Source organism: Pleurodeles waltl, chromosome 2_2 (assembly GCF_031143425.1).
Source record: "Pleurodeles waltl isolate 20211129_DDA chromosome 2_2, aPleWal1.hap1.20221129, whole genome shotgun sequence".
In the NCBI taxonomy this organism is placed as follows: Eukaryota; Metazoa; Chordata; class Amphibia; order Caudata; family Salamandridae; genus Pleurodeles; species Pleurodeles waltl.
Genome location: NC_090439.1, coordinates 885,251,779 through 885,268,967, shown reverse-complemented (window position 1 = coordinate 885,268,967; position 17,189 = coordinate 885,251,779). Strand labels below are relative to the sequence as shown.

General features: G+C 44.5%; 1 protein-coding gene across 4 annotated transcripts in view; it reads left to right on the top strand.

Moving 5' to 3' along the window:
* The window catches only part of NCALD (neurocalcin delta), a 186,056-nt gene that overhangs the window by 130,439 nt on the left and 38,428 nt on the right, over positions 1-17,189 (top strand). For all 4 annotated transcript variants that reach the window (XM_069220570.1, XM_069220569.1, XM_069220571.1 and 1 more), the window contains one exon: positions 8,463-8,859. In XM_069220570.1, the coding sequence (XP_069076671.1) occupies positions 8,482-8,859 (378 nt within the window). In that variant the 5' untranslated portion in view covers positions 8,463-8,481. The remainder of the gene's footprint in view (positions 1-8,462; positions 8,860-17,189) is intronic.

The window sequence follows — 17,189 nt, the reverse complement described above, 5'->3', positions numbered from 1 at the left end:
GGAAAAGGGGCGGGCCATGGGAATGATCCTCAGGGCGAAATTCAATTGACCCACCAGGACTTGCAATTGGTGCAGGGTGACCATGGTATGGGATAAGACAGTTCTGATGGACCCCTTAAAAACTTGAAGCTTGTCCAGAGGAAGGCGACACTCCCCAGCTATGGTGTCAATTTCTATGCCCAGGAAAGTGATGCATGTGGAGGGACCTTCTGTTTTTTCTTGGGCTATTGGGACCCCGAATTCCCCGAACATGGTTGTCAGAGACTACAGGGCCTAAAGGCATTTGTTTGACTCAGGAGGGCCCAACACTAGGAAATCATCCAAATAATGTATTACATTCGCATGACTTGTACGCCTGGTGAAAATCCATTGCAAAGTAAAGCAGAACTGAACTGTTCGAAATAACTGCAGGACACACTGCATCCCATGGGCATACTTTTTTTCATAAAAATACTCCCCATTAAATTGGAATCCCCAAAAATGGTAATCTTCAAGGTGAACTGGCAAAAGCCGGAAAGCTGCTTCGATATCTGTTTTTTCTAAGAGCACACCCCGCCCCAGACCCCTCAGCAACACTAGTGCCTGGTCTACGGTAGCATAACGCACTGAACATAGAGTCGGGTCTATCGCCTCATTCACTGAGGCGCCGCGTGGGGCTGATAGATTATGGATCAATCTGAACTGTCCCGGCTCTTTTTTGGGTACTACTCCTAATGGGGAACAGACAAAATTAGCTGTGGGTGGGGAAGTGAAGGGGCCAGCCAGTCTCCCTAGAGCGCATTCTTTTGCAATTTTCCTAGCCACCACGCCGGGGTTTTTCACGGCAGACATAAGATTTCTGCAATGACCTAAGGTGCTGGGATGCTGGAATTCTAAAACCCTGCGAAAAACCTTTAATCAGTAGTTCAGCTGAAGCCTTGACTGGGTAAACCTTCAGCCAAGGCAACAAAACCTCTAAGTGAATGGGAGAAGGCAAGGAAGAACTAGGTACTGGATTTACTCCCTTCCTTAGCTCTGTCCTTTGCTTTTTTTAAGGCATTTAAATTCGGGTTGAGAGGGGTGCCCACAAAATGCACAGGAGTGCCTGAATTTGCACGTCCCAGGGGGGCGTGAACATACTTTCTTGTTAAACGCCCAGCAAGACCCTTTTTTGTCACTTGTATACTGTGCCCGAAAGGGCTGCTCTCTGGGTAATTTGTTGTTCACGCACTCCAGCCAAGCATTTACTTCAGTCTGGTCCCAACCAATTGTTGGATCCTCTACCTTTGCCCACCTGAAATCACGGTCATACTCCAGCCAAGCGTTCCCACCGTACATATGGTGAGCTTTTTAAATTTTGTTTGCATAAAATATCATTGACAGACCAATTTCAGGCTTCTTTTCCATTACGACGGACATAAACACATTAAAACTGAATAACCAATTTGTAATATTCTCTTCTATCTTTGGTTTTTTATCTGTATATGATGAAGATTTAGTATCTTTATCCTTTGATTCTATTTCCCTTCTCTTAACCCTTACCAGGCTAAAAATGTCCACAAAATCCCCTTTCCATATTTTCTCTTTGATTTCAGAAGCCACATGTGCAGCTAACTTCCCCGGCCTAGATAGCAATGTGTCTGCACCCGTGACTTCAGCTGGAGCCGGTGTTACTATGGTGTTAACACCCTGTTCTATGACCTTACCATGTTCTTTTCCACCTGGAGGAGTCTGAGACAGCGGGCCCGGTGCCTGGCTGACACAGGGGCCTGAGGTCGACACCTGCAATGAAGGAACATTACGCGCTGCTACCAATGCCTCCACCTGGCGCTTAAGTTCAAGTACCGTGTTCTGCAATGGGTCACTAGCCCATGGGGTCGTGCCTCCTGCCGGACCCGTGCTAGGCGACCCTACCCCTGCGTGATGCCCAGCAATTTCTTCAGAAGTCGCAGCCACTGCACTGCTGGGGGTCACCACTGTGACTAACTCAATCACAGGGGGAGGGGGGGGCAAGAACTGCCTGAGGCGTAGGTTGTTGGCCTACCGTCCCCCCAGTCTGTTTTTTATTCCTACGCTTAACTGGAGGAAAAGCTGCAGGTGGTGCTACGTTCGCACGGCGTGGGCGGGAAGCGCCTACCTCACCGTCATCTCCATCTGAAGGAGCAGCCTCCCCTTCTGAATCCCCGCCCCCTAACTTAGCTAGGACCAATTTTAATAGTTGGGCAAGATCAGGATCTGTGCCCTTCCTCTTACCTCCTCTCACCCTATTAGCTGCCATAATGCCAATATTAGGTAAACAAGTTGTAAGCAGTGGTAAGAAAACTTTCTAAATTAATTAACCTAAAAGGAATAATCTGTTAGCCCAATGCCAACAGCACTTTTGCAAAATACAGTGGATAACAGTCCTAAGACACTGTCACGCAATGCACAATTAAACACGTTCAAATTAGTGACAAAATTACCAACCTACCAATACCACAATTATACCTGCAAATAAGCACCTTCAACAATTGATATATGACACCCTTTCGCTTTACCACAAAGTTGAAGAGAATTGGGAGGAGAATAAATATCTGTTGTCACAAACACTTTAGCCCTAGCGCCACAGCCCTCTCCCACGTGGCATCCAAATTTTTAAACCATTAAAAACAGGGAGAAACCCTTTAACTAATTGACCTGGGGTGAACCCCTAGCAGGTGAGAGCGCGCACAGAACAACCTCCTAACAACGGAGTTAGCCTCCGTGCGCTCACTCACCTCGCTTTCCTTTAATTGCCCACACGAATGATTGACGAGGTCGCTCCCCTGCTCCTGTAACTACGCGTCCGATTTGATGCACCCGACTTCTACAAGGTCGCTCCCCTGTCCGTCCTCAGGCACCTCCGGGCATGGGCTGGATTCGAACCCCTGAACAAGGATAGCCTGCTGCCTCAAGGGCACTTGACCTCGCCACCGCGCTACAGCTCCCTGATCCTGCGTGCACGGCAATAATCCTGGTGATGCTGCTCCCTTCCTTTCGCTCTTCGCACAAGGATCCAATCGCCGACAGGTCTGTCCGACCAGGGCCGCCGCGCACGAAGCCTTCTGGGGGGGAGGGGCGCTTTTATGCCCCCCCACCAGTGCGCGGCGGCCCAAACCGGTCCGGCACTGCCCCCGTCCACCAAGCGTCGGACTTCCGCTCGCGCGTCTAGCCTGCGCACAACTAGTGCGAGGTTCGGCCCCAGCGTCCCCGATCCCTAAGGGTCCACGCTCCCCCCATGTTGGGGGGCGCTCTTCCATTGCGGCGGAGCACGATCCAATGCAAATGAGCAAAGCTTGTCCCATTGCAACGTATTAGTTGTGCAGTTGCACAGAATATGCCAGGGGGCTCACTGACCGTGCTAGAAGGTGGAACACAGTCAATGTTCCCTCCATGGATGTCCAGTGGGACTGAGAACTGGCATTCATAGAACTCGCGATACCCACTGAAAGTGAGTGCAGTCACTCACTGCACCAGCCTGCGGTGGGATGCCTGCCCCCTCAGACTGGATCCCCACACACAGAGAAAGGCAGACTGGTGGCTTCAGATGGCCTGCCTTTCATTAATGCGCTTTTCACACTCCAGGTGTGGGCTTGCACCTGCTTTGGGAACAGTGCATTTAGTGTAGTAGGGCTCGGATTTAAGGACTTCCGCGTACAGAGGGACAGTGCACCCTTTTCGTAATACAGCCCTTGAACTGCTTAGGCAGATTCCTTCTGAACATTGACAAAGGCCGTTAGTCCCCGAGACAGCAAGTGCACGTTCAAAAGCCACGTAGCTAGTTAAGAAAGTGTTGATTTTATGAGCAAGCTTCCCTCAATTCCTTGTCGGAGATTTGCGCCTCTCAGGAACAGAGATCCCATGGAAGTGCAAATGGTCTGAATTCACTTTACTTTTCATTCTGATTTGTCGGCCAAGTTCAGTCACAATCCCTTGTCTTAGTTTCAGCACTAGACTAATATAAGCATCAGCTCCTAGATGGTGACAGACCTAAAAGCTGCCCCACATAGTGTTCTAACTGGTGTAGTTAATCACATACATGTAGTCACAGCAGGATGTCATGTACAGATAGGGGCAAATGAACAGCAGTAAAACAATAATCTAAAATAGTTTTTACCCTATCACAATCCTTAGTCTTTTTTTTACTTTAACAAAACAACGAACAATCATATGTAACTGTACGTAAATTGCCCTTGGCCCTTGTGTATGTATGCATAGCGAGTACTCTGACAACCGGACTGGATTTTACTGTGTATGAGCCTCAAGCGCCATTACTATCACAAATCCATTCTCTGATTAAACATTGAGAGTTTTGATTTGTTGCACGGTGTGCCATTGTAAGTGATTATTTGCTGGATTTCAAGTGCTTTTCCCTTTGTTTTGAGTGTCAGGCAAGATCAGATTCAACACTTTTTGGTTCCTGGCCCACCAGCCCCCCAACCCACAGTTTTGTTTGCTGAGTATATACACTGACTCCATCTTGTCCACACTGGCCATTGACACAGAGAGAGATCCTGATGTAGCATCCCGTCACTACATTTTGGAGTGAAAGACCCTGGAGCTCCTCACCACTTGGCCTGGAGCGAGTGTAGGGAAATCCATCACTATCCTCACAGTGGTATCAGTAGTGCACCATGGGCATGCCTCTGTTTACACGGTGCTGCCCAGCGAAGCGTTAGTTCCTAGCCTCGTTTGTCCTCCTCGTCTTTATTTATCTGCTGTTGGGCAAGGCCTATCTGATCAAACCCCCTGTAGGGTTACCGAGGCTGGAGAAGACACACTGAGTCCATTCCCTTGGCAGAAGACGGGCCCTCTGAGGTTTTCAAGAACTTTTGAGGTCTTTTTTTGATGCGAAGAGGTAGAAGTATGGACTTCCGTAGGGCTGACTGAGTCGAAGGAATGTGATTGCTGCTCTTCCTTAGGTGGGATGATGCCTCTTTTGAACACGTTTTATATTTCCACTTTGCGTGATGTGGACGTCTATCACAGCCATTATTTAAAGAAATGTTATATTTGTTTCATGCAGCATCCATAAAAGTTTCCTTTAGACTAAAACAGGCCCTGGCGTATGTCGCAGAGATTATTTGCAGTAATGGTCGAGAGCTGCTGCAATGTTACAGTATTGACAACACACTTCACTGTCCCCGAATATTCGATCTAAACACATTTAGAATTTGTGCCTGTGCGATGTCCGTGACCTGGCGAAAGAGGGCGCCAAAGAGCTGAGACTGCATCATAAGTTCAAAGGTGGCCCGCACAGAGTCCCGAAAATGCGCTTGGTCCAGGGCCCCCAAAATTCTTAAGGTGCCCCTGCTGCTCTTGTCTAACTTGATTTGTATGAAGTTTTGTGTTTAGGCAGCAGAGCTCCGGATCAGTCTGTCCCCTCACCGGGCTCCCTCTCTTGCGTAAACCGAGGTAGCTGGGTGTTCAGCGTTAGCTTGGATTTTTGGTTTAATTATCATCAACCAACTTAGCGGACTCTCTGTTGAATGCTGGCCAACTTCTCACAAAAGTCGGAGTGTGACCCGTCCGGCTGGCTGCCAGACAGACCCGGAAACAGAGACGCCTCCAGAGCTGGCTGGAACCCTTCTGCTGCGAGCCAGCGCAAGGCGGAGACGCGGCCCTCGCCGGGCCAGGGAGCTCATGTCTGCTCGGCCTGGATGGCCTGCAGCTCAGGGTTCGGGGGCTGAGAGGTCCAACCAGAAGTCCTGAAATGAGGAAAAGGAGGATCTCTGCAAGAGCAGGCAAGCCGAAGGAATCCCGCTACTTGCAAAAACAGAGGTTAAAAAGGTTTTCAGGCGAAAAAAAACAGCGCGAGGGGAAATTAGAATTTGAGGTTTCTCCTCCCTGCTAAAGGCAGAGATGAATTCATATTTGAATGTATTAATAATAATAAATACGGCAAAATTATTCCTTAAAATTGTATTCATTAAAATGTTATTCACATGCAAACAAGTACTTTTTAAACAGACATTACATTTGTATGTTAAATGAAATGTTTGTTTAAAACTACTTGTTTGTTTATGATCAGAGTGTATTTGGGCCACATGCACAAATCAGGTTTTGCAACTCTCAGTTTGCAAATCTCAAAACCTGATGTGCAACAGTGTCTCAGACACTATTACGTTTCACAAAGGGGTCGCAAGGGACCTTCCTCATTAATATTTATGAGGCAGGTCACAATTTGCGACCCATGTGGGAATGGCCGCACTCACAGGTATGCTGGCCTGTGGGGGCAGCAGACCACCATGTCTGTGACTTCTTTTTAAATAGGGCAGGTTTAAAAAAAAAAAAAATAATAATAATAATGCAACCCGTTTTCCTAAAAGAAAAACAGGATGTATTACAAAAAAAAAACTGAAAATTTTCCTTTTGATTTTTAGATGTTGGCGCTCCGAATCACAAAAGGGGAAGGAGTCCCTTGGGGGACACCTTTCTGCTTGTGAATGGTTACCACTAATTTGAAATTTGTAACTTCGATTGTTTTGTGACAGTATTCTCAGTCACAAAGCAATCAGACATCCCCCTGCGAGTCGCTATTAGGAAGGGAAGCCCTTGGCACACCCCCTTCGCAATAGCGAGTCGTAAACCCATTTTGCGATTCGGTAATAGCTTAACGAATCGCAGAATAGGGTTTTGTACATAGGAAAATGCTTTTTTTTTTTTTGGGGTGGAAATGGCCCAATTCTGCAAATCCGGCCATTTGCAAACAAAAAAAAAAGTTAAGTACATGTGGCCCTAAGTATGTTTCTAAAAATAGACTAGTGGTTTAAACAAACGGTAATTTCCTTTGAAGTACAATGTAGGCTTGAGGTCTTAAACAGATATAGTAGTCTTGATAATTTACTTAACGATTAACCTCTACATTCCTGCCAGACTTTACATACCATGTGAGAGCTCTCATATAGTATAATGGAAACCTAAGCAGCTGATCATATTTCATTGCGATGCAAGCCACTTAATCGTGGCACGAGGGTTGGGTGACAGTCATTCGCATTCAGGTGAGACTGACTGCCTCTGCTTTTCAAACGCCTCTTCTTTTTACCAAGCTCTGTCCCCACCTTCTTCTCTTCTTCAGCGAGCAGTTTAGTTAGCTCACTGGACCAAAATGCATTCAGTAGGGATCTCAGAGTACTATACAGGTCACAGATTCAAATTCTGGCTGCCCTGACTTGGCCTTTTATCCTTTAAAATGTCAATAATGCTGAACTGGATAATCAAGACCTCGGTTAGACTGTTCCCAGTGAAAGTGTAGTGCTCTATAGACCAGTTTGTTTATCATCATTGTGATTTTCACACACATATTTGAGGGGTTCCATGTGGGCACGCTCTGACGTGTTGTAATCTATCTGTGGGCTTTTAACCACGCCCACGCACCCCCGTCACTATCGACCTGTTACATGGATAATTGCAAGTTTGCTGATATGTTTGACTGCAAGCGACATCTTTTTCCTTTTTGTGTCTCTCCTTCGCGCTCATGGCAGCCATGGCGCTTTGAATTGGCTTGCTTATGTCAACTGTTTTCATTTTCAATTTATGTAGCAAGAAAAGTCCAGGGAGCAATTTACAACGCTAATAGCTCTAACTCGAGCAAACGCGAGACCCATTGCATTGCAAACGCTTGTTTTTTCTTGCCACTGTTTGTTTTCCTTTTACCCAAGTGGTTAGTTTTTAAAGGAATAAAGGCTGTGTCAGAGGATTTTCCTAGGACGTTACTGCAGACCCTGCTCATTGCTTGGCACTTCCTGCTCCAGCTCTTGGTGCCTCCCCTCTCGTTCCTTCCTTCTCTGACATAGCGCCTGTGTGCAACCTGTTACTGTGGACAGTGCTGAAAGCTTCTCACATCGCAGTTGAAACGAGCACGTGCATTGCTTGTTGCCATCTTTTTTTTAAAGAAGCAGCTACAGAGATGGACTTGTTCCAAGGCTGGTGCGGGTAGCATGTCCGGTGCTGTCTTTCTTTGAAGTCTGGCCTTGTGGGGCAGCATTTATATTTTGCAACCAATTACAAGTACCCAAAAGCAATGGGCAGACATGACCGTTTGAGTTACTTCCATGTAACAGTCCATCCTCAGTTCACATTTGGGATGTATTTGTTCTTTTAATCAAGCCTTTTCACAGGCTGTTCGAAATGTTTTTCTGGTTACCTTAAACTCCAAGACGCATCATAATCACGTGATTAAGTTACGTTGCTTTTTTTTTAGTTTTTTTTTTACTTTATACCTTTAAAAAAAAAAAAATGTATATAGATCAGACCTTTGAACATGCTTCAGTGTGTGTGTATATATATATATATATATATATGTGTGTGTGTGTGTGTAGCAGGACATGGAGATGCTTCAAATAAGTTGTGTATGTCATATATATATATATATATATATATATATATATATATCAGGGTATTGAGGTTGGTTCAGATGAAGACATATTTGGTTAATTTTCCTCTTCCTTTTCGTCTACTTGCAGCTAACATTCGGAGAACAAGATGGGGAAACAAAACAGCAAACTGCGCCCGGAGGTTATGCAGGATTTATTGGAAAGCACAGACTTTACAGAGCATGAAATCCAAGAGTGGTACAAGGGATTCCTGAGAGATTGCCCAAGCGGACATTTATCAATGGAGGAGTTTAAAAAGATATATGGGAACTTTTTCCCTTACGGGGATGCTTCCAAGTTTGCAGAACATGTATTCCGCACGTTTGATGCCAATGGAGATGGGACAATCGATTTTAGAGAATTTATCATCGCTTTGAGTGTAACCTCCAGAGGTAAACTGGAACAGAAACTGAAGTGGGCGTTCAGCATGTATGACCTGGACGGAAATGGATACATCAGTAAATCAGAAATGCTGGAGATAGTTCAGGTATGTTTTCCACCTTTTATTTACCTTTATTCTAGAAGCAACCAGGGAGTGGTTCAAGGTCACACACTCTGGCCTCTGGTAATACTCACTGTGGAAGGACACATTGCTGTATGATTTTATCTCTTTATGTTACTCAATTTAGATTTTGTTTTGTTTTTATGTATATTATTTCCTTCACATTATTATTTTTGTAATGGCGTGTATCACCCGCTCCTAACACTTCTTATTGTCTCTCCTTTCCCACGCCACACTCTATATGTGCTTGTGGCACACAACACAGTCTTTTTTTTCTCTCCATACACCTTCGAGTACTACCCCTACCAACCTTTTCAAGGCACTCGGCTTTGATTATATCTTGCTGAACTGTCATTTTATCCCCACTTAACATTAAGGAAATTTAATGATTTTAATTCACTGATGTTACTAACTCTGTCAATCAATATAGTCACTCTACACTGTTCAGAGGGTCGCACTGGTTTCCAGCCATTTGGCTGTAAGAGATTTTAAGATCATATGTAATATATAAGAAGTAGAAGGAAGTTTAAGAGGAAAGATTTTTTTTAATATCCATTTAATGGTACAGTTTCTCATTCTATAATCTTTAAATATTTCTGTGCTTAGTAAGAGAGTGCCAGCTACAGCGTACTCCTTCTAATAACACCATTATTAACTCCGCTCCATTAATTTGTTCCTGCATGGACCCTGCTACATGAAGGTAACAATCTATTTCCTATAGTATCCTCCAGGGAAGTCAAAGGCGCTTCAGTGTGCCCAACTTCCGAGATAAGTCGTTTCACAAGATGACTAGGAAACACCAATAACAAACCAAAAACCGATTGAAATGTATTATATGCACCCCTAGTATTGCTGTAGGGCTTCTGGGATCATGTTGTCGTCTTCAGCAAAAGTGCCAATATTGTACAAGTGCAGATGAGTTCATGCAAGCGTTGGGGAGTTAGTCTGCTGTGTTTTCCAGTGCTTCTAGAGTTATAGAAGGGGCTTTCGTTTCACTTGGTCAATTAATACGGATGTGCCACTCTTGCTTTGTATTTTTCTCATTACCATGAGTTTCCGCTACCAGCGTGCACCCTTGTGGAAGCGGCTGATGAGTGTGCATGGCTGAGATCTGTGTGACCCTTTATGTGCATCAATATGTGATATGAACAAATAATGAACATACAAATACAGTATGAAAGATGTCCTAACATAAATAGTGCTACCATTACTACTGCGTTAAATTAATACTTGACAGTAGACGTGTTATTCTTTTCTCGCCCCAACGGTTGTTTTGAGTATCTTCCCAGGTTCAGACAAAAAATGCAGAAGGCACATGTTGGTCACCCTCACTTTAATGTAGATGAGAATTTAGGCTAAACTCTGTCCAAGCTTGATTGGAGTTCATCTACCCCTTAAAGTGGGTACCACCTTTTATCAGTTTTATTAAAAAACGTTAAAAATTAGTTTCCTGTCAAGAAAATGGTGGTTCCTCGAGGAAAGATTCACTTTTAAAGACTCACTTTTTTGTGCAGAGATTTAGGGCCTAATTACGACCTTGGTGGATCGCATGCACCTTCACAAACGTGGCGGATATCCCGTCCACCGTATTACAAGTTCCATTATACTCATAGAAGGAGTAAAATGATCACATGGAATCTATAGGACCACCTGGTGACCCAAGTATAACAAAATAAATGTTTGTAAAACTATTCTAAAATCTTTGAGGGGAGAAATATGTTTGATCTTCTTTTGGAGGAAGGAATGGGATTTTGTTACTTTTTCTAATACCCATAGTGTTTCCTGGCAGTAAAAACTGGTAGAGTGCAGCAATAGAGGACAACGTAAGACAACAGTTAACAAAATAGAAATGATTTTAGTGCTCGTGTGAAAGACAGATGGTTTGCTGAGTATCTTGATCCTCAGTAGGAGAAGCTGAAGTAGGTATTCAGCCCAGCTCTGAGGGCCACAACATATTGTTGCAGCACTGTATTTGTTACCAAAAAGCAAAATTTCCATTTTCTCAGGTCTAGGTTTTAGGAAATTGTGACTCATCCACCGTTGTAGATTAACCAGAAAATCAGGGTAAATGCATGTGCCAGCACTAGCTTACCTAGTCTAATGATTATGAATGTACCATTCCCCCTAAGGTAGAGTTCTCTATGCAGAGAATCTGCTAACCTGAGAAAGATGACATACATAGGCGTTAAAAAGCACTGATGATAAGGAAGAGTCTTGAAGGACTCTGGATCGAATGGCCATCTGATCTGACCGTAAAGGTGGTATTGACAGGAGTTGTGCACAAATGGCCAGGAAGGATGTGAACCAAGAGATCACCTTTCCATGCATCCCTTTATTGGCCAGGCAGTTAACTAGAATATTATTGTATCTCCTTGTCTTGAATCCCGCGGATCTCTTCAGTGGCTAATTGAAGAGTAGATTCAGTCCCTAGACCCGACTGAAATCCCAGTTGCCATTGGTTGAGTACACTGTACTCTTGAGATGGAACTAGGGATGAGCCTTTAAAGATTTCCAGCTACTGTCGTGTTTTGACAACGGCCCTTGCCATTCTTTGGAAACAAGGTGTTTATTTATGAGCTTGAGGAAGAGCCGTACAGTGCTCAATATCCTCAAACAGTGCAAGGATGACCTTACAGCAAAATATGCTAATGAACAACAGAGATTGAATTTCCCAGCAGCTCTCGCAGGGACTCTGTGTACAGATAAGCTGACAGAACAGGTTGCCGAGGAACCCCTCATCCTAAGACTCCTCTTAATGCTCTTGGCTGTGGCCTGGCTGATGATAGAGGGGCAGGATGTTTGCTGTCATTTATAAAGGGTTCAACATGGAAGAGGCCACACGTGATTTCTAGTGATCGAGATGGACTTTAATAAGTATATCACATTCATGTTTGTGAAAAGCGCTAAGGGATGGAGCAGAAGCAGCATAGCTAACCGTGTGAATCACTAGGCTTCCACAGATATCCATGCAAAGAAGCGGTCTCGCTGTGCAGGTTGCAGTCTGGCTTCATATCTGAATGAAGAACTAACTTCTACTCTAGTTTGATGTGTTGCAAGGTCACAGACAAGGCATTCTCTGTTACAGGAACTGGAATGCTCAAGCTCTTCTGGGTTTAAAGAGTGCTTCGATGGAAGGCGGGCTGCTTTACTGATTTACCTTAACTGTAGAGGCAATGAAGCTTTGAGAAAGCCTTCATGGGCTCGAATGCATCTTATAGAAGTGTGAGAAAGCAGTTCTGACATTTGTGCAGGACTTTCACTGTCACAGCACCACCTCTTGTGAACTGCCCTCTGTCAAGCCCTCTCTCTGTTAGTTGTTCTCTTCATCGTTTTACAGTGGGGGTAACACTCTGTGCACCATCCACAGGAGTGATCTACATATCCCATCCACTATGTTTTACATTTTATTATTCTGGCAGGGTGGTGCTGTTGGCTGCTTCCTTGTCTCTGCCGATGTCCGGCTGGGTCCATCCTTTTAATCCGAGCGATGCTAGCATCCTGACTTTACTGAACCCACTAGCATAATTATGCTGGTCAGCAGCAGACAAGGGAACAGGAGAAAAAGAAATGCAGACGCTAAATATCCAAACTCTGCCTGTTCTTGCGCCTGGGCTTAATCTGCATTGCAGAGAGGTTGATATTTACAAGAAGAAATAACTTTTAGTACTGTTACAGTTCAATATTTCTGTCATGACATATGAGATGCCTTGTGACAGTCTATGTAAAAGCCAATCTATATGGTTGTTGAAAACTGTATGAATTCCTAGACATGAAAGATAGAATACACCTTTCGAATTGATAAACGAATTAATCTGAACTGTAATAGTATGTCCTCTGAAGATGTGCACCATGAGTGAAATGTAAATCAAGTCTGTGCTCCGAGTACTTGTCAATATACATAATTCATCAGCTTTAATATGATGAATACACATTATTGTTGTGCCTTCAATCCTGGCAGGAAACATGCATTTCCCTTCCACTGGCAGTTCTTTATTACCATACGCGATTTAAATAATGTAAGCATTCCGTAAAAGTTGGATTCACTCTTGTGAACAAAATGCAGTAGGTTTTGGTAATCTGGGTGGGATGACTTCAGTACTAATGTGCAAATCAAAGTCTAAATCATTCACCTCAGGAGTTAGCCAGAATCCTTCTCTGAATTCTGCAAGTGCTTGGTGAAAGTGCAATGAGTTCTCGTCTCCTAGCAACAAGGTTCTTCTTGCACCAACTAAGGATGGGATTGTGAATCAAGGAGCTCAGTTAAACACGAAGAATGCATACTGTCTCGATCCAAGGTGATTGCTGAGTCTGCAGGTCCTCTCAGACGAGTGGGAAATGTAGTTTGTCTTGACTCCACTTGCATGTTTTACATTTGAAAGCATCACAGCTGCCAAGCCTCACACCAAGTGGCACCCACACTCTGTATGGACTGCGGACCTCTTCTGCAGTGGAAGATGTGAACACTTTTCAAGTTCAGAAGAGTGTGTCTCAATGCATGCCCAATATACAACGATGAGTGTGACCGATGGATCATGCATCGTGACACCTGCTTCCTTGACTAAGGTGCTATGCCATTGGGAGTGATGGAGACATTAGGTGAGTACCCACTCACTGCCTTGGTGATCTCGGGCATTGTTTTTTCTGATTTCAAATATGCTTCAGTCCAATTTGACACTAGGGAAAGCTGTTTATGGGTATGCATTACTCCGAGCTTCCTAGTGAAACTATTACTCGCATGCTTTGGTTGCTTCTTATGGTGATCTGTCAAAATTGACAGTGACATAGGATACACATACGCAGGTTTAAAAAATGTTGCAAGGTATTAGAGGGGCGCTCTCATGTCAGTGTTGAGAGAAAATATCAGGCTTATGCTATGATATGCTTGCCTATCAGCCAGTGATGGTCTAAAAAAGCGAAATATTTGAAAAGTAGCGCTTTAGAAGTGTTTGGACCACAATACACTGAAAGTGTTGTGGATTAGTGTGCAGTTATGGCAAGCAAAATATATTGTATTTGTTGTAAACTACAGTATGGGAATGACTTCCACAGAGTCCTTTAAGCCATAGCTATAGGCTCCATAGTTTATGACAAATCTGGAGTAGCAAGTAAATGACCTTGCGCCTTCTCAGTATAACCCTCTACACTTCTAATCCTCTTTGGTCCAACCACTGAGAGCAGGCATCCATAAGTGAATAATGTCCTAATATGTGCATAGGTCATTGCATAGTTTCCATACAAGTTGGTTGATTAGATGCGTATGAATCTCTGTTTTTTTTATCACAATAGATCAATATTATCTTAACTGTTTATCTACAAGCGTTTCACTGTTGACTTATTGAGGAAAGCTAGTGTTATAAAAGTACACAAATAAATTAACTTCAAATACTGCAACACTTGAAAGTCTGTTTCTGCGATACAACTTTAAATATCAGTATATTATTTTCCTTCCACATATATTCCCTTTCTACCTTATCATGTATCTATATTTGTATTACTTAATTCCTACTGTACAAGAGAAAAAAGAGGTAAATAAATCACTCTCTCCAATGCGTTACTCTCTCACCCTATACCTATGTCCTCTATCCCCACTCTGACTCATCCCAAACCTCATTCTACTACTTTCATCTCCAAAATAACCTCTCCTAGACTCCTCCCTCCTCTACCCCTCCTGTTGCACCCCAAACCTCAGTTTACTACTATGATCTCCCGAACAACCCTACTAAATTCTCCCTCGTGTATCTCCCTTTTGACTCATCCCAAAGCTCATTTTAGTACTATGATCTCCCTAATCCCTTTCTACAGACTCTTCCCTCCTCCATCTCTTTTTTACTCATCCCAAGCCTCATCTTACTACTATGATCTCCTCTTCTATCCTTCTATTGTTGTATTACAATCCAACTAACAGACTCGCATGTCCTCTGCACAAATGAACTCATACCTCCCTATACTAATACTATACTCGTATTTCCCCATAGTAGTCCACCATTAATCCCTTTGGGTTCCAGAGTAGCATGCTACTCGCTGAAAAGCGCTTAGATGCCTCGTCAGGGGTAGTAAGTGCTATATAAGTACAATTACAATGCCCTGTCAAGGCAGCTATCTGCTGGGCACAGCTTGGCGTTATCAGCATGTATTTTCCATCTCTAATACACAGATCTCATTTACATTTCATGTTATATCAGTAACCGATATGGATGTGACTCAGTCTATCTTTGTCTTCCTTCATGAACATATACACAGATTCAGATGGAAAAATGTTAGTTGTGGTGTTATTTTTAAGAAACGAGAAAGTAAAAGTAGCAGATTTCATTTCATGAGTGAATGATGATTATATAAAATACAGATGCAAATGTCTTTTACAGATGCTATAAAACCAGGAGGCCTGCTTGAATGGAATGTTGGCTCAAGAAGCGTCCATTGCTCAGGTTAAGCTTCACATGTGATGCCTTCCGTTTCCAAACACAACCGAGAGTGCTCCCGTCAACTCCCGCTGTAACCCTAGTTCTGTCTGAGCTCCCCTGACTCGGTCCCCTCTGACTGTTACTGCCGATCTCGCCCTCCTCCTGTCTCCTGTAATCTCCCACCTTGTATCCGTCCTTTTAATCCTTGCCCCCGCCCCAACCCTACTGCTCTCCTGCTTTGTAGTTTGGTTTGCGCTGTATAAATCCATGTACATTCATATATAAATGTGTACCTAGAACTGTTTCCTCTCCTCTTTCAGCCGCACTCCTGCCCCAGGAGTACAACCCTACTCCACCCACCCTCCGGCAGCGGACTCGGACGGCTGAGCGTCAGAATCCAGACAGGTCCCGCAAACAGGGGCGAAGCCATAATTGACTGTGTATTGTTACTGCTCCAGTGGGACGTTCCCTGGGGGCCATCAGTAAAGTACTCCGCCGACCCCAACCGGAGGAGTACCATCTCCCTACAAGTGTGCTTCGGCCTCTTGACTCTGTATGTTTACGATACTCCTTATTGACTTGGAATGTCCGTGTAATATACTCGTAGGCAAACACTATTAAGGCACTTATAGTGCCAGCTTATTCGTGGCGAGCTATTTATTACAGTTATGTAGCGGTGATGCCTCGAGTGAAGCATCACCGCTGAGGCCCCGTCACTCCTATACAGGACGGTCATTAACTCCCTGACCCCCAATATGAGTAAACCGTGTGCCAGATGGATCCGTGGGGTGCACACCCCTCGACGCCGCACCAAGAGAAGAGCTGGGACACTCCATGCAAGCACGCAGATCGCGGAGGCCCCATCGGTAGTGATTACAAGTAATCACTTCCTCACGAGGCCCCTCTACCAGCGCGCGCTGGCTTTACCCTCCACTTCTGTGGCTTGAACCCGAGCTTACAGTGGCAGGTGCTGTGGGATAGGTGCGTAGCCACTGTACCATGGGCCATCTGACTACTGTTTGGGTTGTGACATACAGCAATAATAAGGATTTGGTGGCCTACAAGACTTTGTGCGCCGGTGCCACTGCTCCTGCTGCACCAGAGGGCGCCCCAGTTCTCGAGTGCCGAAACACCTTACATTTGTAAGCGAGAGCATCGGCACTTCTCAGCACCCTTCTGTACCACCTTGCGGTCTGTAGTTCTGGTCGTATGGATTCATTTCTTGATGAAAATGCCTCTCTGTTAATATTGTCTGGGTGTTGCCTCTCAGTTTCTTTAGCATTATTGAAACTCAGAGCAGTAACATGCTCCGGTTCAAGCTGCAGGCTATATTAACGTTGGCCAGACGGTGTCTTCGTTCCGCGCTGCTGGCCTGCCCTCTGCTGGACAGCTGCATGTTTACACGTGCGTTCCCCTGTGAATGGAGACCGCCCCAGCTGCAGGAGCCGCCATTCATGAATCCGGAGCGGGCGTCAGCGGAGTAGTGCTTGAAAGCTGCACACACAGCGCCCTGCGGCAGCAGAAAACGTGCAGAGCGATCGCGCTGACACGCATTCATTCCACTGCCCACGTCTTTTAGATTTTTAAATGAAAATTATTTTATTAGCATAATACAATTGAAGGCTCGGTGTTAACTCATTATTTCTATTAATGTAGAAACAGCATGATGTATATTATCTTGTGAGTCGTGCACGTTATTAGATGTCACGCTCTGCAAGCGTGACGCGCCCCACTGTAAAACTGCGACTGGCGCTCTGCTTCCATAAAAGCATCCGTCGTTCCCTCTGATCCTACAGACATTTATTTCAGCTTCATCCATATCATGCTATTGTGAGACAAATACCTTTGGCTATGAAGGATGGGAGAGCTTTGTCCTAACGTTTTCAAAAATATACATTTTGAATTTACCAGATA